The sequence below is a fragment of the Scyliorhinus canicula genome, chromosome 12, assembly GCF_902713615.1.
Source record: "Scyliorhinus canicula chromosome 12, sScyCan1.1, whole genome shotgun sequence".
NCBI classification, from domain to species: Eukaryota; Metazoa; Chordata; class Chondrichthyes; order Carcharhiniformes; family Scyliorhinidae; genus Scyliorhinus; species Scyliorhinus canicula.
Genome location: NC_052157.1, coordinates 6,121,497 through 6,145,972, shown reverse-complemented (window position 1 = coordinate 6,145,972; position 24,476 = coordinate 6,121,497). Strand labels below are relative to the sequence as shown.

The 24,476-nt window shown below is 45.2% G+C and overlaps 1 protein-coding gene across 1 annotated transcript in view; it reads right to left on the bottom strand.

The window, feature by feature from the left end:
* The window catches only part of morf4l1 (mortality factor 4 like 1), an 83,816-nt gene that overhangs the window by 45,394 nt on the left and 13,946 nt on the right, over positions 1–24,476 (bottom strand). The window contains 5 exon segments of the mRNA XM_038812959.1: positions 406–431; positions 6,653–6,733; positions 12,562–12,648; positions 17,321–17,350; positions 23,957–24,024. Of these exon segments, the coding sequence (XP_038668887.1) occupies positions 406–431; positions 6,653–6,733; positions 12,562–12,648; positions 17,321–17,350; positions 23,957–24,024 (292 nt within the window).

Genomic DNA, 24,476 nt, shown 5'->3' with positions numbered 1-24,476 from the left:
CTCTGAGCATACCTCAAGGGCATGGGATGTGGGCACCACAGGCATGCCCACATTGACTGCCCATTGTCAAATAGCCCTGGAGATTGTCCAAGCAGGCTGACCTCTGAATAATAAGCCCTTCCTGGGGGCTGGCAAGGAACTAAGAAACTGAAGGGGATAAGGACTTCTGCAAGACATTCACGCACACGAGGTTGGGTTTGGGGGGGGGGGGGGAGACACGATGGTTGACTGTTGACTGTGGTCATTCAGTGCAATTAGGGAATGAGCAAGTACTGGTTCGCCTTATCCCATACAAGAATAAAAACATGATAAAGATATAAACAATGACCTTCAATTGAACAAATGAAGCTTTCATTTATTCAATAATAACATTTCAAATCAAAGCCAAGTTTTAAGTGAGCCTACCTTTCTGTTTATTCTTCTTCGTTTTTCTGAAACAAAAGTTGTAAATATGGATACCAATTATATGTGATTTTTTAATCTCATCAGCAAATTGGCAACTTCCAATGATAAAGCTGTGATAGATTTGACTGTACCTACTTCAGAGCAGGCACTGGCTGAACTGGATATGCCCAACATCATATTCAGTGAATATGTACAAGAGAGATCCACAATTGAAGCTTCCACCGCAACAAGATAGTTATGCTGCAAAGATTACTGAACTTTATCTTTATTTTTGGGTACATAAGGGATATAGAAGACTTATTCCATTGTTGCAACAACCAATTCTCCTTCACCACTCAACTCCCACAATACCTCCTTTACACAATTTCACACATCACTGAGCCAAGGTAGACATATTTTAAAACCATGTACCTAAATGCACATATGATATTGGCATAAAGTACCAAAATGTTGAATTGATCTGGGTGTAAATAAAAAATAAGGGAAAAAACTCTTTGGTTGGAGTAATTTTCATATCCCCGAGCAATACTTCCAAAGTGGGGCATACTATAAACCAGGAAATAATGAGGGCTTGTGAGAAGGGCACAATGGTAATCATAGGTTATCAACTGGATTAATCAAATTGGCACAGATTGGGCAGCACAGTGGCAAGCACTGCTGCCTATGGCGCTGAGGACCCGAGTTCGATCCCAGCCTCAGGTCACTGTCCATGTAGATTTTGCACATTCTCCCAGTGTCTGCGTGGGTCTCACCCCTACAACCCAAAAAGATGTGCAGGGTAGGTGAATTGGTCACGCTAAATTGCCCCTTAATTGGAAAAAAAAAATTGGGTACTCTAAATTTGTTTTTTTTTTAAATTGGCACGGGTAGCCTCGAGGGAGATTTCATAGCGTGTACGAGGGATTGTTTTGTAGAGCAATATGCTATGGAGCCGACCCGGGAGCAAGGTATTTTAGATTTAACATTATGTAACAAAGAAGGGTTGATAAATAGTCTTGTCATTAAGGATCCTCTTGGAAGGAGTGATCACAGCATGCTAGAATTTCAAATTCAGATTGAGCAAGAGAAGACAGACAGAGTGCCATACTAGAGTTTTAACGTTGGGCTGAGGTAATTATACAGGCCTGAGGAAAGAGTTGGCCCAAGTTGACTGGGCACAAATAATTGAGGGTAGGACAGTTGAGGAAGAATGGCGGATGTTCAGGGAGATATTAAATACTTATCAATGGAAATTGATAAGAGGAGAGGAAGAGGAATAGTAAAATGGAGAAAAACTTCCGTGGCAAAACAAGGAAGTCAAGGAAGCCAAAGACAAAAACTAGGGCATATCATACTGCAAAAGCTAGAGGTAATCTGGAGGATTGGGAGAACTTTAAAGTTCAGCAAAAAGCTACGAAAAATAAAAGCAAAATAGTCAAGATGAACTATGAAAGGAAACTAGCAGAAAACAAACACTGATACTAAAATGGGCAGCACGGTAGCATAGTGGTTAGCACAAATGCTTCACAGCTCCAGGGTCCCAGATTCGAATCCCAGCTTGGGTCACTGTCTGTATGGAGTCTGCACGTTCTCCCCGTGTCTGCGTGGGTTTCCTCTGGGTGCTCCGGTTTCCTCCCACAGTCCAAAGACGTGCAGGTTAGGTGGACTGGCCATACTAAATTGCCCTTAGGGTCCAAATTGTCCTTAATGTTGGGTGGGGTTACTGGGTTATGGGGATAGGGTGGAGGTATGGGCTTGGGTAGGGTGCTCTTTCCAAGAGCCGGTGCAGACTCGATCGGCTGAATGGCCTCCTTCTGCACTGTAAATTCTATGTAAAAAAAAAAATCTATGTAAATGCTTCTGGAAGTATATAAAGAGAAAGACAATAGCTAAAGTAAATGTTGGCCCTTCAGAGGACGATACTGGTGAGGTATTAATGGGGAATGCAGAGTTGGCAGAGGCACTGAACCAATATTTTGCCTCTATCTTCAGGGAAGAGGATAATAAAAAAATTACAAAAACTATAGTTAATGCAGAGGAACTTGGTACAATAAACATTACTAGGGAGCGTAACAATCATCGGTTCACTCCGGGGAGCCTAGATGGTGGATTTCGGGTATGGCAAAGGGCGGGGATTGAGAAGATGGGGGACCTGTTTCTGTAAGGGAACTTTCCTAAGGGCGCTGGAGGAGAAGTTCGGGCTGATAACAGGGAATGATTTCAGATATCTACAGGTGCGGGACTTTCTGCGCAGGCAGGTACCATCCTTCCCACTCCTGCCACAAAGAGGGATTCATAATAGGGTAGTGTCTAGGGGATAGTTGGGGGAGGGGAGCATCTCGGACATCTACAAGGAATTAATGGGGGCGGAGGAGATGCATACAGAGGAGCTGAAGCCTAAGTGGGAGGAGTAACTGGGGGGGTGAGATGGAGGACGGCCTATGGGCAGAGGCGCTGGGTCAATGCGACCGCTACATGCGCAAGGCTCAGCTTGATCCAGTTTAAGGTGGTGCACCGGGCACACATACAGCGAGCCGGATGAGTAGATTTGTTGGTGTGGAAGACAAGTGTGTCAGATGTGCGGGTGGACCAGCGAACCATGTCCATATGTTCTGGACATGCCCAAAACATAGGGGATATTGGCAGGGGTTCACGGATGTCATGCCCAGGGTATTGAAGACAAGGGTTGAAATGAGTCCAGGGGTAGCGATCTTTGGGGTGTTGGAGGACTCGGGTGTTCAGGAGGAGGAAGAGGCAGATGCTCTGGCCTTCTCCTCCTTGGTAGCCCGGCGACGGATACTACTGGCTGGGAGGGAGTCTAGGTCTCCGAAGTCAGAGGCCTGATTAACCGACATGGCAAGCTTTTTTTTGGCCTGGAAAAGATCAGATTCGCCTTTTTGGGGGGGGGGGGGGGGGGGGGGGGGGGGGGGGGGGGGGAGGAGACGGATGTCGGCAGCTGTTTTTTTGATTACTGTTCTTTGTACTCTTATTTTTTTTTGTACGGTGGTTGTTTATGCCATGCCAAAAATACCTCATTAAAAATTGTTTGGGTAAAAAAAAAATTACAAGGGAGAAGGTATTGAATAAACTAATGGGATTAAAGGCAGATAAGTCTCCGGGACCTGGTGGCCTGCACCCTAGGGTAATAAGGGAGGTGGCAGCAGAAATAGTGGATTCACTGGTTATAATATTCCTTGGATTCCAGAAGAGTTCCAGTGGCATGCTAACATGCTAATGTGACATGCCTAATCAAAAAGGGAGAGAGGCAAAAAAGTAGGAAACTATAGACCGGTTAGCTTGACCTCTGTGCTGGGGAAGTTACTAGACTCAGTCATTAAGGAGGAGATGGCTAGGACGGGCATGCAACGCAACGGTTAGCACTGCGATTGTGCCGCTGAGGACCCGGGTTCGAATCCCGGCCCTGGGTCACTGTCCGTGTGGAGTTTGCACATTCTCCCCATGTCTGCGTGGGTTTCACCCCCACAACCCAAAGATGTGCAGAATGGCCACGCTAAATTGCCCCTTAATTGGAAAAAATGAATTGGGTACTCTAAATTTATAATAAATAAAAGGAGATGACTGAATATTTTGAAAGTCAAAGCTCTATCCACTATTGTCAGCATGGTTTTATGAAGGGCAAGTCAAGGGCAGCACGGTGGCCTAGTGGTTAGCACAGCTGCCTCACGGCGCTGAGGTCCCAGGTTCGATTCCGGCTCTGGGTCACTGTCCGTGTGGAGTTTGCACATCCTCCCCGTGTCTGCGTGGGTTTCACCCCCACAGCCCAAAAATGTGCAGAGTAGGTGGATTGGCCACGCTAAATTGCCCCCTTAATTGGAAAAAATAATTGGATACTCTAAATTTATTTTTAAAAATATGAAGGGCAAGTCACGCTCGACAAACTTGCTTGTGTTCTTGGAGGATGTAACCAGGAAGACGGATAATTTGGAATCTGTGGATGAGGTATATCTAGACTTCCAAAAGGTATTTGACAAGATGCCGTATACATTAATGATCTAGTTAGCATGGCTGCCTCACGGCGTTGAGGTCCCAGGTTCGATCCTGGCTCTGGGTCACCGTCCGTGTGGAGTTTGCACATTCTCCCAGTGTCTGCGTGGGTTTCGCACTCACAACCCAAAAGATATACAGGGTAGGTGGATTGGCCACGCTAAATTGCCCCTTAATTGGAAAAAATGAATTGGGCACTTTAAATTTTTTTTAAAAAATGATCTAGAAGGTGGATTGGGGGTGGAGTACTAGGTTGGCTGACTGATAGAGTGTCAGGATAAATGGGTCCTTCTCTGACTGGAAAACTGTAACCAGTGCGGTGCCGCAGGGGTCAGACCTCAGACCTCAACTGTTTACAATTTATATAAATGATCTGCAAGCAGGGACAGTGTAACAAAGCAAAATTTGATACTAAAAGATGATACTAAATTGGGGGGGGGGGGAAAGCAGACAGTCAAGAGAAGATAACATTTTACAGACAGATATGAATAGGCTAGGAGATAGGGCCAAAAATTTGCAGATGGATTTTAATGTAGACAAGTGTGAGGTTATCTATTTTGGCCGAAAAAATAAAAAGCAAATTATTATCTGAATGCAAAGTAGATTCAAAATGTGTGTGGACAGAGAGATCTGGGTGTCTTCGTTCATGAATTGCAGAATGTCGGAAGCAGGTTCAACGTGTAATTAAAAAGGCAAATTGAGTTAGCATTTATTGCAAAAGTACTGGAGTCTAAAAGTAGAGAAGTATTGTTGCAATTGTATAGGGTGTTGGTGAGACCGCATCTGGAGTATTGTGTCCAGTTTTGGTCTCCGTATTTGAGGAAGGATGTGGTGGCATTGGAGGCAGCTCCAGAGGGGGTTCACCAGATTGATTCCGGGGATGAAAGGTTTGAAATACGAGACACTGAACAGTTTGGGATTATACTCCCTGGGGGTTTAAAAGGATTGGGGGGGGGGGGGGGGGAGGGGGGGTGGATCTGATCGAGGTATATAAAATACTAAAACATAGAACATAGAACAGTACAGCACAGAACAGGCCCTTCGGCCCTCGATGTTGTGCCGAGCAATGATCACCCTACTCAAACCCACGTATCCACCCTATACCCGTAACCCAACCCCCCCCCCCCCCCAACCTTACTTTTAAGGACACTACGGGCAATTTAGCATGGCCAATCCACCTAACCCGCACATCTTTGGACTGTGGGAGGAAACCGGAGGAAACCCACGCACACACGGGGAGGACGTGCAGACTCCGCACAGACAGTGACCCAGCCGGGAATCGAACCTGGGACCCTGGAGCTGTGAAGCATTTATGCTAACCACCATGCTACTGTGCTGCCCCAAAGGGATTGATAAAGTAAAAGTTGACCCCAAATGTTCCCCTGTGTGGGGCAATCTAGAATGAGAGGTCACAGATATAGGTTGAGAGGCTGTAGATTTACAACCGAGATGAGAAGGAACTACTTCTCGCAGAGGCTGGTGAATCTGTGGAACTCACTGCCCCATAATGCAGTTGAATCTGAGTCATTAAATAGTTTCAAGGAGATAAGATACATTTCTGATTTTAAAATACAATACTGATTTTAAAGGGATATGGGGAACAGGGAGGGGGGGTGGATTTGAGACCAGGAAGAGATCAGCCTTGACCTAATTGAATGGTAGAGCAGGCTCAAGGGGCTGAATTGCCGACTTCTGCTCCTAATTCCTAAGGTTTGATCCAGAGAGACATGGTAGCACAGTGGTTCGCACTGTTGCATCACAGCACCAGGGTCCCAGGTTCGATTCTCGGCTTGGGTTACTGTCTGTGCGGAGTCTGCATGTTCTACCTGTGTCTGAGTGGATTTCCTCCGGGTGCTCCGGTTTCCTCCCACAGTCCAAAGATGTGCAGGTTAGGTGGATTGGCCATGCTAAATCGACCTTAGTGTTCAAAAAAAGGTTAGGTGGGGTTAAGGGATAGGGTGGAGGTGTGGGCTTGAGTAGGGTGCTCTTTCCAAGGGCCGGTGCAGTCTCGATGGGCCAAATGGTCTTTCTGCACTATGGTGATGGATGCGCTGGGTGATGAAGTTACAGATTGTGACTGAACACGATTCTGCTGTTGATGTCTGCACTTGTGAACTAGGGTTTGAAAAGTGCAAGAAAGACTCCATCTGATCACGGTTTAGGAAACTGGACAGAAATGGAAACAGCGGTGCTAAAATTGTTTTCAAAATAAGGAACTCACATGGAAAGCTTTCAGAGGAGCTAAACATCCCAAGTTACTTACATTTCAACATTCTTCTGTTGCATGGTGGAAGCCTTCTTGGCTGGTGCAGCGCCTCTCATCTTGCCCTCTGCCCATTGCTCTCTGAATTGCGAATAAAATAAACAGAACACTTTTCAAACAGCAGTATCAACATTTAAAAGGTTCAGAGTGGACTAAAAAAAAAATACAGCCACTTGCCATTCGATTATAAAATCCTGCGTTCACATTTTATTTTTATTTTTTTTTATAAATTTAGATTACCCAATTATTTTTTCCAATTAAGGGGCAATTTAGCATGGCCAATCCACCTACTCTGCACATTTTTGGGTTGTGGGGGCGAAACCCACGCAGACACGGGGAGAATGTGCAAACTCCACACGGACAGTGACCCAGAGCCGGGATCGAACCTGGGACCTCAGCGCCGTGAGGCGGTTATGCTAACCACTAGGCCACCGTGCTGCCCACGTTCACATTTTATAATAGAAACCAGCTTTGTGACCTTCTCGTCGTAATTATATCCCCTCTCTGTCAGAGGTGAGCATCAGCAGGATGTAAAGATCACACATTGTTGTTTAAGAGAGATGGGAAATTCACTTCAGCGTCCCAGTCAATATTTGTCCCTGACTCATCAAATTCTGGTCGTTATTACATTATTGGTGGCTGTGTCAAAACATTACAACAACTGATGGTACTTTATAAAAATATACAACTGGCTGTAAAATGCTGGGACGTCCTGAGGTTGTGGAAGGTGTCAACTACAAGTCTTTCTTTCTCTTTACAGAAATTTATAACACATTTTGGAAAATAAGGGCAGAATAAACTCTACCTGACAACATCATTTGCCCTTCACCCTCCACACGCAATAGCATACAATTTTGACGAGATATATATGTTAAATTTGTCATGTGACAATGGCTTCCTCATCTTCAATTACCAACTCAATGAACGCACAGCTCTGAAACACACATTTCCTGAAAATGTGCTTTTGTTAGCTAGTCAACAATTACACAGCAAATCAGCCATTATTTCTTCTGAGAAGTAAAATTTCACAGCACAAATGTGTAGGTCTCACTGGAACAAAAAAAAAGACTCCAGAGAATTGAAGCACTTGCTGGAGAAGGCGCACATGTGGAATTTTGTAATTGTTCATTTAGAATCCAGTCAGAATGTGAATGCTTAACCAGGCAAATAAAGTATTCAAGACAGATGTCAAATCCAAAGGTTTGGGCATTTCTAAAGGCGGGGAGATAGAAAAACCTATCATTCTCGTGCAAGATTAGAAAGCTAGCCAGAATTGCTGCAGCAGGTTATAGACACAACAGCAGAAATAGATGCAACATGACAAATTGGGCCGCGTGGTAGCACAATGGCTAGCACTGTTGCTTCACAGCGCCAGGGCCACAGTTTAGATTCCCAGCTAAGGTCACTATATGTGCGGAGTCTGCACGTTCTGCCCGTGTCTGCGTGGGTTTCCTCCGGTTGCTCCAGTTTACTCCCACAGTCCAAAGATGTGCAGGTTAGGCGTATTGGCCATAGTAAATTGCCCCTTAGTTTCCAAAAAAGATCAAGTGGGGTTACTGGGTTCCGAGGATAGGGTGGACGTGTGGGGGCTCTTTCCAAGGGCTGGTGCAGTCTCAATGGGCCGAACTGCCTCCTTCTGCACTGTAGATTCTATGGCAACACATCTGAATAGTACCAGCAATGTCCACTTGGAAAAATATATGCATTCCGAGATGAAAACCAATAACTTCAATAAGGAAATAAGGAATTTAATTACTACCTGTGATAATACTCAAGTCAGTCTTGGTTCAGGCACTGCTCCCAGTCAGAGGGTCATGGGCATAGGCCAACACCCCCGGGTGCAATACCGAGGAAGCAGTGCACATTCAAAGGTACTATCTTTTGGGTGAGATATTAAACGGAGGGCTAGAGTGTCCGCTCAGGTGGATGCAAAGAGCCCAGGGTTCCAACATCACCAAAACTGATTATCTAGCAAATTGCTTCTTTGCTATTTGTGCGCTCTTGCTGTGCCCAAACTCTCTTGTCACATTTCCAATAACCAGAACAGCAGTTAAACAGGACTGCAACAGGCTTTGTGAGGGAAAATAATCACCCTGTTCCTTTGTTTCAACCATGGCTAAGCTACAAGGAATAAAAACGGGATTCAGTTAATTGTTCTCAAGGTAGCATCATTACGCCTGGTACATCACCTGGCACAGGAAAGAGGTACGTGTTACCCATCTGCGAGGAACAGCAGCCCAACTCAACAGAAATCCTAATGCAATTTTTTTTTTTTTTTTTTTAACACAATGGTTTTAACATTGTTGGAAATCAGGGCAGCACGGTGGCGCAGTGGTAGCACTGCAGTCTCACGCCGCTGAGGTCCCAGGTTCGATCCCGGCTCTGGGTCACTGTGCATGTGGAGTTTGTACATTCACCCCGTGTTTGCGTGGGTTTCGCCCCCACAACCCAAAAATGTGCAAGGTAAGTGGATCGAACATGCTAAATTGCCCCTTAATTGGAAAAATGAATTGGGTACTCTAAATTTATTTTTAAAAACATGTTTGGAAATCAGGCAGCAGCAGAAGTTAAACTGCATTAAGTGCTTAGTGAGAAACTTGCTGAAGTTGTGCTCATCACAATATATAACACGTCTTTTGAATAACCCTCAGCAACAGTAAAAACAGATTGTAACACCAGGTTTCAGATTCTGCTAAAATGGCAGCAGCGGTGGATTAGTGCGTTGGAGTTCAGCCTCCAAGCCTGTGCGAATCAATCCCACGTAATGCAGCGGGAGTGCAGCACGGAAATGCCTTAGGACGTTTTTCCGACAGTTCCATTTTCTAGCATGCATTTATCATGCTATTTTTGAGATAAGACCACAGGTTACCTTTGCAAATATTCAAGCCAGATGCCAAATCCAAAAGCTCTAGCACATCTAAAGCCATTGCGGGCAAACATTGAGATCTTTCATTGTCATACAAGATTAGAAAGCTAGCTAGAGTGACTGCAGCAGGCGAAAGGCATATTATGCTCAACAGCAGATTACCATTCGAAAACACAGCTTCATAGGATCTGCAATCTTCAGTAAGAATGGAAAAATAATGTGCTCTGTTTCACAGAGACATGGCTCAACCCCGCCTCACCTGTGCCATACAACCTGAAGGCTTCGCAATTCATCGGGCGGACCGCACCACGTCATCAAGCAAAGCAAAGGGTGGAGGGGTTTGCCTCCTCATCAACTCCTCCTGGTGCTTGGATGTGGCAACCCTGACGATCTACTGCTCCCCAGACCTGGAATACCTGACCGTGAAGTGCCGCCCATATTATCTTCCGTGTGAGTTCACTTCAGCCATTATCACAGCAGTCTACATCCCACCCCAGGCAGAAGTGAGGAAGGCTCTGGATGAACTGTACACAGTCATAAACAACTACGAAACAGAACACCTGGAGGCCTTGTTCATTGTGGCCAGAAACTTCATCAAGGCCAACCTCAAGAGTGTACTGCCAAAATTCCAGCAGCACATCCCCTGTCCCACCAGGGGCGACAACACTCTTGACCACTGCTACTCAAAAATCAAGGGCGCCTACCATTCCATCCCCCGACCGCACTTTGGGAAATCAGACCATAAGATGGTGCTCCTTCTCCCGGCATACAAGCAGAAACTCAAGTGGGAGAATCCAGCTAAGAAGGTTGTGCAGTGCTGGTCCGAGGAAACAGAAGAGCTCTTACATGACTGCTTAGAGACAGTGGATTGGCCATATTTAAGAACTCAGCGACCAACTTAAATGAGTATGCCACCACCGTCACAGACTTCATCAGCAAATGTGTAGACGACTGATTTCCAAAGAAAGCAGTACGTACGTTCCTCAACCGGAAACCATGGCGCAATCACGAGATTGACTCCCTACTGAAGGACAGGTCTGAGATGTTCAAGTCAGACAACCCTGACCTATACAAAAAATCCAGGTACAATCTCCACAAAGCCATCCGAGATGCAAAGAGAGAATATCAGACCAAGCTAGAGTCACAGACTCTCAACGGTTGTGGCAAGGACTAAACAACATAATGGGCTATAAAGCAAAGCCAAGCAGCATCTCCAGCAGCAGCGCACCCCTCCTCTCCCTGATGAACTCAATGCATTCTATGCTCGGTTCGAGCGGGTAACCAACAATCCGCTGTAGAGTGCCCCAGCAGCCCATAACTGACCCCTACCCACCATCACAGCTTCTGAAGTCAGATCGGCCCTCCTGAAAGTGAACCCTCGGAAGGCGACAGGCCCAGACAGGATCCCTGGTTGTGCACTCAGAGCCTGTGCGGACCAGTTGGCAGAGGTGTTCGCGGACATCTTTAACCTGTCCCTAATCCATTCCGAAGTCCCCATCTGCAGAACCAGGCAACGTGCCTCAATGACTATCGTCCGGTGGCCCTGACTTCAGTCGTAATGAAGTGCTTCGAGAAGTTGATCATGAAGCGCATCACCTCCATACTCCCAGAACACCTTGATCCACTGAAATTCGCATACTGTCGCAACCGGTCCACAGCAGACGCCATTTCCCTGGCCATACACTCATCCTGAGAGCATCGCAACAACAAGGACTCCTACATCAGACTCCTATTTATTGACTACAGCCCCGCCTTCAACAGCATAATCCCAGCCAAACTCATATCGAAACATAGGACTTGGCGCCCCACTCTGCAATTGGATCCTCGATTTTCTGACCAACAGACCACAATCAGTAAGAATGAACAACACCACCTCCTCCACAACAGTCCTCATTACCTGGGCCCCGCAAGGCTGTGTACTTAGCTCCCTACTCTACTCCCTGTACACACATGACTGCGTGGCAAAATTTGGTTTCATCTCCAAGTTTGCTGACGATACGACCATAGTGGGCCGGATCTCGAATAACGATGAGTCAGAATACAGGAGGGAGATTGATAACCTCGTGGAGTGTTGCAGCGACAACAATCTATCCCTCAATGCCAGCAAAACTAAAGAGCTGGTCACTGACTTCAGGAAGCAAAGTACTGTACACACCCCTGTCAGCATCAACGGGGCCGAGGTGGAGATGGTTAGCAGTTTCAAACTCCTAGGGGTGCACATCTCCAAAAATCTGTCCTGGTCCACCCATGTCAACTCTACCACCAAGAAAACACAACAGCGTCCATACTTCCTCAGGAAAATCGGCATGTCCACATTAACCTTTACCAACTTTTACAGATGCACCATAGAAAGCATCCTATCTGGCTGCATCACAGCCTGGTATGGCAACTGCTCGGCGCAGGACCGCAAGAAACTTCAGAGAGTTGTGAACACCGCCCAGTCCATCACACAAACCCGCCTCCCATCCATTGACTCCATCTACACCTCACGCTGCCTGGGGAAAGCGGGCAGCATAATCAAAGACCCCTCCCACCCGGCTTACTCACTCTTCCAACTTCTTCCATCGGGCAGGAGATACAGAAGTCTGAGAACACGCACGAACAGACTCAAAAAGAGCTTCTTCCCTGCTGTTACCAGACTCCTAAACGATCCTCTTATGGACTGACCACATTAACACTACGCCCTGTATGCTTCACCCGATGCCGATGCTCATGTAGTTACATTGTATACCTTGGGTTGTCCTATTATGTATTTTCTTTTATTCCCTTTTCTTCCCATGTACTTAATGATCTGCTCGCAGAAAAATACTTTTCACTGTACCTCGGTACACGTGACAATAAACAAATCCAATCCAATAATGCTCGCCTTAAATAGTGTGGGCAATACAATTTTTTGTCGCGACATAGGTCTGCACAAGTTCCCTCTCCCTATTGTTCTCCATGCTCCTCCTGAAAGCACCGACTTGTACCCCAGAATCCAGCCTCAAGTCACTTAAACAAGAGTTCCATTTTCCATTCACCAGTCCTGCTCAAATATACTCACTGATTAGCCTTTTGTAGTTCCTTCTGCTTTTGCAGGTTTGTGTCCACATACTTCAGCACGCGGCTCTCCGGAACCCATTCATCCCAACTAAAAACCAAGAGAGAAAGTAATAAGACAAGACGGAATCGCTAATGCACAAGAAGTGTTCACAACTAAAACGGAAATTAAAATTATGCATTCAAAGCTTGGTCTCGTCTTTCGTTTAAAAAAGCAGGGAAGAAATAAAACAGATTCTAACTGAAAAATAACAGTTCAAGCAATTGGGAGCTAGAGAGGTAGAATATACTGACAGTTAACTGGAAACAGAGCGACTTAAAACCAACGATAGGAGAAGTAAAACCTTTTCAGTTACTGTACAGCAGTATAGAGCACTATAGGTTACACTTCATTAAATTAAGCTAGTCTGTCACCTAATTTAGCTGAACAAGTTATAACAATGCACTTCTTGCAGCCTTAAAGGGACCCAGAAAATTCTACACCATGCTACTTCAGGTGAATACACCTGTATTCACTCCATAATTAGCTTGGTACTCAAGCGAGGATACCCTGAGCCACCTTGAGCAGATACGTGACAGACCTTCTGATCGAGAAACTTTCTGAACATAACTCAGTAAGAAGTCTTATAACACCAGGTTAAAGTCCAACAGGTTTGTTTGAAATCATTAGCTTTCAGATCACAGCTCCTTCATCAGGTGATCACACTCACCTGATGAAGGAGCTATGCTCCGAAAGCTAGTGATTCCAAACAAACCTATTGGACTTTAACCTGGTGTTGTAAGACTTTTTACTGTGCCCACCCCAGTCCAACACCGGCGTCGCCACATCATGAAAATAACTTAACAGTTCTCCTATGGTAGAGGCCAGTCAACCACCAAATGAAGGTTAAATCATGCCTAAGCAGCTGGCTATTTGGACACTGGCAGTCGCAATCTCGCCCAACAATAAGCACGAGTAGGATTTTAAGTACAGCTTCACATCATCCTTGCAACTTGTAAAGTGCTATTACACCAATAAAACTAAATAACCAATTTTAGAGAGGTTATCAAACTCAAGATATAATAAAGCACTGACTGATGCTTTGTATTCAACGGTTAGCAAATACTAATTTGCACATGAACCTGTACACTGGATAGATTACACTCAGGCAGCCACTGAGAACATTCCAGTCTGCATGCTGTTTATTGCAGCAGTTTTTGCTCCTCAATGCAGTCAGCAGCCCAGATGTTGCTCAAACACCAAGTCAGTATAGCTCAGAGCCCAAAACCTCCTAACTTTCAAGCTGAAGGGGGCAATCTCCAAGCTCTGATCAGCAATCAGGAATATTAACTTTCCGAGGAGTATTCAGATGGAATCATTACAGTCAATTGTGTACAGTAATTTCTGCTACGTACTATAGAATTCCTCTGCCCCTTTTGACTTCTCCCTGCTCCCTTATCTTCCGTCAAACCCCTAATTTCAAATTCCCCAGCCATTTGCACTATGGACAGGGAATCTTCCATTCCATCTAATGCTATTCACCAGCTCCAACTACTCACTACCATTGGCTCAGGCGCATGCCTAATCACTATATTCACCATCAAGCCTTCTGCAAACCACTAACCGCTCTGCAACCATCCATCGGAGCTACTCAATCCTCTCCAACCAATTTTCATCTCTAATCCCACCCTATCCATTGACCCTCACTTTAATGTAATGTAGTAATTTAGTAAATTAATCAAAGAAAAACTACTGCCACCGAGTGGCTGGAGAGTCTGTGGCTAGAGAGCATATGTTTAAGATAATCTTAAGAACAAAACCAAGTGAATTGGGAGAATCTCCCTCAAGCGGAAAAAGTGAAGTTGTTCAAAGGCATTGCAGATTTTGGAAGAATAAAAAGAGAAATTACTTCCAGGGGCAGACGAGTTGGCAATCAGAGAAAACAGATTTAAGATAACTGGCAGAAAATAAATTGTTGATGTGAAAAAATTCACAGTGCGTTGTTGCACATTGCCTGATAAAGTGGGAGCAGGGGCAGATTCAATAATAACTTTCAAAATAGGAATTGGATAAATACGTAACATAGAACATAGACCAGTACAGCACAGAACAGGCCCTTCGGCCCTCGATGTTGTGCCGAGCAATGATCACCCTATTCAAACCCACGTATCCACCCTATACCCGTAACCCAACAACCCCCCCCTTAACCTTACTTTTTAGGACACTACGGGCAATTTAGCATGGCCAATCCACCTAACCCGCACATCTTTGGACTGTGGGAAGAAACCGGAGCACCCGGAGGAAACCCACGCACACACAGGGAGGACGTGCAGACTCCGCACAGACAGTGACCCAGCCGGGAATCGAACCTGGGACCCTGGAGCGGTGAAGCATTTATGCTAACCACCATGCTGCCTCTTGGTAACGTGGTAAAGTTTGCATGGCTATGGGGAAAAAGTATATGGGGGAGATGACTAATTGGATAGCTGTATCAAACAACTGACACAGGCATGATGGGCCAAACCACTTCCTTCAGTACTTATGCGTCTACACATTTGTATTATTACATAATTGTTCAGACATGGAATATCTACTGGCAATGGATGGAAACAAAAATGTGGACGTTTTTGAAAGGGAAGAGTATAAATATTTGAAGAGAAAAGAGTGCTCGAGGAGAATGGCAGGGAAACGGGGATCAGTGGATAGTTTGAGAAAAGTCAGTCATGCAGGCAGAAGGCCTGCACAGTAAAAGTCCTGCAAGACAATATTTATCTACATAGGCAGCCATCGCATGCATATATCACTTTAAACTCGAGCAGATTTTTCCCATTACTCTATCACACAAGCTGTCAATGCAAGGCTAAAGCTGCACTGAGAGATTACGCAAATGAAAGATGACCCTACAAAATCAGTACAAGCCACCTCAAGTGTTTTGCAGACAAGCCCGGGCAAAACGGTCTACACCTAGCACAACAGATATTACCTAGTATAAAGAATCTGCGTTATCGAGAGACAACTTCACATTCTCATCACTGCATGTTGCTGAAATTGAAAATATATTGGAGTCATAAACAAATTATGTTCTTGGATACAAGGACGGCGCTACAGATTCCAGAATGTGAGGCCACCAGCTGTATGCTGATCTTGTAACTGCAGATTATAATCACAACTGATTAAATTAGTACCTTTATGTTGTTGTAATGTTCTTCCTAAAACCCCTCTGGCCCTGTCAAGCAGCAGCTTCAATCAGATCGTAGTACCCCCATCCAAATCTTGGGGTTCGAGCCCCACCTCAGCACCCGAGTGCATAATCCAGGCCGACACTCTTCAAACACCATCACAAAGAAGAATAACTCTTCAGTTGGCATTTGCTGTTTGTGGGAACTTATGTGCAATGCTTGCTAACAATGCAACTTGACTTCAAGCTAATTTGGGCATTCTGAAGATGCAAAAGGGCCACATAAATTAAATTTTACTTTCCTGCTCCACATCTCTCCCCAAGCTTCCAAACAAAAAAAAAACCCTTCCGAACTCGTCCCTCCAACCGGGCAATGGGTCACACATGTCTCATTTTACAGAAGAATCAGAGGCGACGGCAGGCCATTTTATTTAGTCCTGAGAGATGATACAATCTAGAAACGGATTCAATAATGCCTTTCAAAAAGGGTACTAGATAAACACCGGAAGCAGAAGAATGTGCAGGACTTATGGCGGACAGTGCAGGGGGCAGTGGGGCTAACAGGATAGCTCTTTCAAAGGGTTGGCACAAGCACAATGGATCAAATGGCCTCTTTCTGTACTGCATCATTCTCCATTTACCCCCTATTCATTTTGAGAAATGGTATTCGGCATTTGATATACAAATACAAGTTATTGAAGCGGCAGCACTGATATTAGTCGATTATTAAAACCAGGCTACCTAAAGCAACCTCAGAGCTTTCTGACTTGCAGTAGTGAGTAAAACATTTAAATTTGATGGCAAGATCAGATAACGAACTGTGGTAACGAAAAGAATGACTGGTTGCAACATTTATCAACAGTCGTGGTAATCTGACACTGCATGAGAGGGGGTCAGTCTAACACCATCTTCCCTCCTTAAACACAAAAAACTTTAACTTAAGACATCTCATTAGAAAATGGGTCAAACCAAACAAGATCTGCACCGAGATCAGTAGATTGTGTCATTAACCCAGGGTTTTCCCACAAGGCTCATTTATTGTTAATTTAGCTTCAACAATTAAAAATCTTGTTCCCTCCTCCGCATAGCTGTCAGAACTTAGCACCACAGACCCAGCAACCTCCACATCCAAATGGTCATTCTTCATGTGTGTTGGCAGGCTAGTTGGCCATGAGGCACATCACACTTGACTCAATTTTGATTTCAGCTCATGGCTGCACATGAACACTAGGAGTTAGCAGCTAGGAGTCAGGAACAGAAACCCTGCCTGAATGAATTCAGGAAGAAAACAAACTACTAGTCTTAAATGTATTGGCCCTACAGCCGAGACCACCTAACTTAGCACAGACCTGGTGCTGAAATGGGAACAATTTGTACATTCCTCCCACCTCATATTTGGAAGCAATTTAATAGCTATTGCCAATATTTGTATAAATTTCATGGACTTTGCACCAAGTTGTGTTAATTTTATTGGAAAACAATCTTGTGGGCTTATACAGTTTCAAAAACCAAATAAAAATAAAATAATTCTGTGAACCAGCATGGAAAAACAATGACATTTTATTTTAGACTAAGTAAAATAATTCTAACTAGTCTTTACAATACCTGCAATCTTGAAGATACCACACACCTAAGCTGTTTGAATAGGTGAAACAATAAAGAATTACATATTTAGCATTTTGTCTCATTAACCTAACCTCTAGTTAGATGTAAACAATGCATATCTTCAGGACCCAACTCTATCAAACATAATGGCATTTACGTTTTTTGTTGTTGAAGGAAGCAGTGTTGTGGGCACCGTGACAAGGCATCAATTTTGGGACGATTACTTTGCAATGAGTAAATGCTTTTTTAAAATTTGTCCTTAGGATGAGGGCGTCGCTGGCCAGAATTTGTTTAGACCATGGGGGCAGTTAAGTCAACCACATCGCTATGTGCGTCTTGAGTCACATGTAGGCCAAACCGGGTAAGGAGAGCAGATTTCCTTCCCCAAAATATATAATATAATATCGCTTATTGTCACAAATGGGCTTCAATGAAGTTACTCTGAAAAGCCCCTAGTCGCCACATTCCGGCGCCTGGTCGGGGAGGCCGGCGTGGAAATTGAACCCGCGCTGCTGGTCTTGTTCTGCATTACAAGCCAGCTGTTTAGCCCACTGTGCTAAACCAGCCCCAGTAAAAGGACATTAGTGAGCCAGATGGGTTTTTACGACAATCAGGAATGGTTTCATCATTAGACTTTTAATTCCATATTTACTTTATTGAATTCAAATTTCACCGTCTGCCATGATGAGATTCGAACCCGGGACCCCTTACCCTGAGTCTCTGGATTATTAGTCCAGTGACAATACCACTATGGCACCTCCTTCCCTGTTGTAACAGTAATTATTTGGCAGGTTGCTCACTGGTCTCTTCTAATATAGTTTCAATATTCAGTAAAACATGCTAATTTTAAAAAAAATAATACTCCCAAGAATCAAAAATAAAGTCACGATTTTCAGTAGTCACGATTTTTCTTTTTACAAATTTACATGCTATTACCTTTGCTAATTTAACTGTCAAACCACTTGAATGCGTTGAGCAAACTACAATTATCCATCAAAATATACAGATCTTACAAGCTCAAGTACAAGCAATTTAATCTTTAGTTTCCTTTCTAGAGGTTTCTTTCTCTTCTTCTGCAGGTATAATGTTTTGCAGGAGTGCAGCTCCAGTTAGTTGCACCCCTCAAGTACTTCCATCGCCCAAGGAACCTGAGCCAAGTGCGCACATCAACCGATGCATCAGTGCAGAGAACAAACCCACCCCCAGTCCTAGCGCTCCTCCACAGGTCACCGAATAGTTAACAATGAACAACATTCCCTCAAACATTTTATTTTTGATCTGGACGTATTAATTTTAGTTCGCAGGCATTTCAGACCTTTCACACTTGAATCAAAATGTGCTGACTTGTGTTCAGTCTGCTCAGGAATCTCTGGGTCACTATGCAGCCATACAGCTTGCAGGAAATATTGATACAGAACACTGATCACCCCCGTTTCTCCATGTCCCTACTCCCCATAACCCATCTTGATTTCTCCATAAGCTGCCATCACTCCCAGCATCTTCAAGTCTCTTTGTGCCATTCTTTCATCAAGAAGACAAAAGGTCAAAAAAAGCCCACGTCTCTCACTGGGCGCAAACCAATCACAGTGGCCACAAAAGAGCCGTCAGGGCCCCCTCGCTTCAGTCTCCCTTCTCTTTATGTTTGCGTTTGTGGGCAGCACAGTAGCACAAGTGGCTAGCACTGTGGCTTCACAGCGCCAGGGTCTCAAGTTCGATTCCCCGCTGGGTCACTGTCTGTCCGCACGTTCTCCCCGTGTCTGTGTGGGTTTCCTCCGGGTGCTCCGGTTTCCTCCCACAGTCCAAAGACGTGCAGGTTAGGTAGATTGGCCATGCTAAATTGCCCTTAGTGTCCAAAAAGATTAGGAGGGATTATTGGGTTAGGGGGACAGGCTTGAAGTGAGGTCTTAACTGGTTTGTTGCAGACTCGATGGGCCCAATGGCCTCCTTCTGCACTGTATGTTCTATGCTTATAGAGCAGCACCTGGCCACCAGCCATGGCCAGTCCAGTGGTTTGACCAAGATCACAAACCATACAGTGCATTCGGCCCATCGAATATGCACCGGTCCTTCGAAAGAGCACCCAACTTAAGCCGACAACGCCACTGTCCCCGCAACCCAGTAATCCCATCTAACCTTTTTGGACACCAAGACCAATTTAGCATGGCCTAACCTGCACATCTTTGGACTGTGGGAGGAAACCAGAGTACCCGGAGGAAACCCACCCAGACACAGGATGAACGTGCAGACTCCACACAGACAGTGACCCAAGCCAGGAATCGAACCTGGGACTCTGGTGCTGTGAAGCAACAGTGCTAACCACTGTGTAACCTTGCCACCCCAGATCAAACCTTAGGAATTAGGAGCAGTAGTAGCCAATTCAGCCCCTTGATCCTGCTCCACCATTCAATTAGGTCAAGGCTTATCTCCCTCCCCTATCCCTGTAACCCCACCATGGTGCAATTTAGCATGGCCAATCCACCTAACCTGCACACCTTTGCACTGTGGGAGGAAACCGGAGCACCTGGAAGAAATCCACAGACACGGGAAGAATGTGCAAACGCCATACAGACAGTCCCCAAGGCCTAAATCGAACCCAGGTCTCTGATAGGCTTTTCAACCCTAGAGTATTTTATCTTTCATTTTGCCTGTGGTAATGTTGTAACCTGCTCCATAACAATGGTGCAGTAGAATTAGAATTCTCCAGTGAAATTTTCACTAACATTTACTAAATTATTGATCAGTAGAGATCTATGAAGCCTATAAATTGCCGTTGCACAAAACATTTTGCTGCTGGCCACTGGTATTATTTGAGGGGAACAGCCTTTTAATTTGAACAGTAAGAAGTCTCACAACACCAGGTTAAAGTCCATAAGGTTTATTTGAAATCACAAGCTTTTGGGAACGCTGCACCTTCATCAGGCGAAGGTTAATTTGAAGACAGTTTACTGTATAGAGCAAGATTCGGATTCTTCCATTTTGTGCATTTTTAAAAACTAGGTGCAGACTATTGAGGAAGTGCAGCTATTTCTGCCGGTCTGCCGGACACAAACCGAGCTGGTACACCACCGTGACCTCCAACTTTGAAACTGACAATGTAAAGATTATCTTTTTTGAGCAAGGGCTGCCGGTTTTAAACATGGACATTTCAAGGTGGGGGCTGCAGATAGGACTCCTCACGACAGGTTATGCAATGAGAATCCCCATCATAAATGTGACAGTAAAATGAAGTCATGCCTGCCTATTTGTTTCAGCCTGATTAACAGAGCTCAAGTTTTTTTTTCTTGATTCGTTCATGGGCTTCATTGGCTAGGCCTGCATTTACTGCTCATCACCAGTTGCTCTCGAGAAGGTGGGGATAAGCCGCCTTAGTGAACCGCTGCAGCCCATGTGGTGTAGGTACACCCACTGTGCTGTTAGGGAGGGTTCCCAGATTTTTGACCCAGCGACAGTAAAGGAACAGTGATGTATTTCCAAGTCAGAATGGTGTCTGGCTTGGAGGGGAACCTACAGGTAGTGGTGTTCCCATGTGCCTGTTGATTTTCTAGGTGGCACACACTGCTGCCACTTTGCATAGTAGAGGGAGCAAATGTTTGTGAAGGGGTGCCAATCTAGCGGCCTGCTTTGTCCTAGATAGGATCAAGCTTCTTCGAGTGTTGTTGGAGGTGCACATGTTCAGTAAGTGACGAGTATTCCATCACAACCGTGCCTTGTAGATGGTGGAAAAACTTTGGGGAGTCAGAATTCTCCCCCAGTGGTAAATTCAGAGCAAACCATCCCAACATCAATGTGCCAGAGGGCTGAAAGACCAACATTCACAATGTGGTCAGACTTTTTTTTGTAGAGATCATAGAATTTACATTCGGCCTATCGAGTCTGCACCAACCCTTGGAAAGAGCACCCTACTTAAGCCCATGCCTCCGACGCATCCCTGTAACCCCACCTAACCTTCTGGACCCTAAGGGGCAATTTAGCATGGCCAATCCACCTAATCTGCATATCTTTGGACTGTGGGAGGAAACCAGAGCACCCGGAGAAAACCCACGCAGACACGGGGAGAAAGTGCAAACTCCACAAAGACAGTCATTCAAGGTCAGAATTGAACCAGGGTCCCTGGAGCTGTGAGGGAATAGTGCTAACCATTGTGCTACAAATGATGGCTCGCCTGATGTTTCCCAACACCACTTGTAAACTTTCACAGAATCAGGCGAGTAACTGGTACAGCACCCATCATGCCACCCAATTTTATGCCCCTGCACCCCAGTCGGCTCCCCTCTCCGAGAGGGTGGTGGTTGAGGGGGGGGCACAAAAATCACAACCACATTTATGCAACAATGCTATGAAATAGCACCTAATATCCAAATTCCCAAATCCCCTTCCTCTCCTCAAAGTAGAATTTTCAGCAACCATTTTATGGTTCAGCATCTCCATCCTCCTTCAATTTACAACTTATTTTCAAATGATAAATCTCCCTCTTGTTTCAAGGATAGTTTCAAGTATTGGTACTGTGGCCTTCTTGGTGACGGGTCCACAACATTCAGGCAAAATATCTGCAATATCAACTTTGATGGGCTAGCCACTGTGCCTGGGTGGCCTTTTAGGACTCAAAAGGCCAAGGTCCCGGGCAGGGCAAAGAAAACACGTCAATGACCCGCTGAAGCTTCTTGGAGCACCAGGTCATTGGTCTGACTGGCTGAGAGAAGCTCGCTACCAATCACTCAAAATGGCACTTTGCCCTGAAGCTGCATCATGCCTCGAGCCCCAACGACTTAATGACGGAAGCGGAATAGGAAAGGATGCAAATCCTATAACTCCAGATCCCACCACCTTGTGGAACATCCTGCTCCACGTGACGAAAGGTCTGCAGGTTGACAATTGGCCTATTCAGTCACATGACAACCCTTGGCAGAAATCCATCCTCTTGAGTAGACATCATCCTAAATTCGAGGAACAGCTATGGCTGCAGCATCTATTCTTCACGGTTACAGAGGTCAGTGTTTGCACAATGTAGCATTAACAAGACAAACAAAATTGAATTCCAATTTCTTTTTTAAGTCTGGGAAATCAAATGGCTATTCAAACCATTAAAGTTCCTCTTTCTCATGCAATTTCACCGGGATCAGGTTTTTTTTTTTAAAAAGTATTTTCATTCCAAATTTTGAACTTTTTATATTTTACAATAAACCCCCTAACGCATCAGAACACCCACCCAAACCTCCCCTCCCTCCCTCCCCCCCCCACCCCCAAAACTCCCGGCCCTCCTCCCCCGCCCCCAAAAAACCTCCCCCCCCCTCCCCCCCAAACAGTAACCAACTCTCCAAAATGCAAATGGACCAAACGCAACTCTTGTGGAACACATCACACGCCCCCACCTTAGAGCAAATTTCACCTTCTCCAGTACGGAAGCTAAAGAAATTTGGCATGTCTGCATCGAGACTCACAAACTTCTACAGATGTGCGATAGAGAGCATCCTATCCGGCTGCATCACAGCCTGGTATGGCAACTGCTCAGTCCAAGATCGCAAGAAACTGCAGAGTGTGAACTCAGCCCAATGCACCACACAAACTTGTCACCCTCCCATTGATTCTGTCTACACCTCCCGCTCCCTCAGGGAGGCAGACAGCATTGTCCGAGACCTCTCCCAGGCTTTGCCCTCTTCCAGACCCTTCCATTAGGCAGACGGTACAGAAGTCTAAAGACCTGCACATCTAGACATAGGAACAGCTTCTTCCTATACAAGATTCCTCAATGACTCCCCCTTGGACTGATCTGTTTCCTGTAAGAACACTATTCACGACGCCCTTTGCTGCTCTTGCTCATGTATTTGCTTTGTTTGGCCCTTGTTCTGCACTGTAGCCAATCACTGTTTGTCGATGTACCATTTGTCAATGTTCTCTGTTGATTATTCTTTTTGTTTACCATGTACGTAATGTGTACGTTCCTCGGCCGCAGAAAAATACTTTTCACTGTACTTCGGTACATGTGACAATAAATCAAATCAAACAAATCCAGCAGGTCCTCCCGCCACACAGAGGCACAGGGTGGACAAGCTGACCTCCACCCCAACGATACCCGCCTGCGAGCAATCAGCAAGGCAAAGGCGAAGACATCTACCTCCTCAGCCGTCTGCAGCTCCAGCCGGTCCAACACCCTGAATATGGCTTTAGGGGACCGGGCTCCACGTCTATGTGCGGAACCCCGAAATGGTGCTGAAAACCACCCTCCAAAACCTTCCCAGCTTCGGGCAAGACCAGACATGTGCACATGATTCATAGGGCCCCTCCCACATTGCTCCCAGATATCCTCCACCCCCTCAAACAGCTGGCGCATCCTTGACTTTGTTAGGTGCGCCCTGTACACCACCTTCAGCTGGATAAGCCCCCGCCTCGCACACAAGGTTCGGGCATTCACCCTCCATAGCACCTCACACCACACTCCTCTCTCCTCTCTCTCCCCCCTCACCCACGCTAACCCAAAGGTCTCATTCAGCTCATCCAAGCTACCTGGGTCATGTTTGATAGAATACCTTTGATTTGTATCCAAGGTATACTAATAATTCGACATCAGACAATACCTTTCCCATTCAAGCATATTCACAATCTTGATGGTACCTCTTATCTTCTGTATTTTATACTTACTTTTTATTCCAGCCACTATAATGTATGAAGTACTTCACTTGTTTGTCCTTTATTGCAACCTTTACACACTATAATACAAAAAAAAAGAAAATAAAGTAGATTAAGTTCAGCACTATTTCAAACACAGCTACGTTTGAGGGATCATTAGAAATTGTGCACATAGTACAATACATTTTTGATATACTTAAAATGATGTAGAAGCCAAAGGTATGTTCATCTAACTGCAGCTTAATATTGTGAGACAACTTGCAAAGAATAGCTTGCTTGAGAAAGAAAAAAAATGGTAACCATCCCAAGAGAAAGGGCCAAGTGTGCAGGATTCTATACGGTAACTGTCGTCAATCATATAATCCCTACAGTGCAGTCTACACCGACTCTCTGAAAGAGCACCTTACCTAGGCCCACTCCCCCACCCCATCCCTGTAACTCCATAACCCCATCTTACCTTTGGACACGACGGGCAATTTAGCATGACCAACCCATCTAACCTGTTCATCTTTGGACGATGGGAGGAAACTGG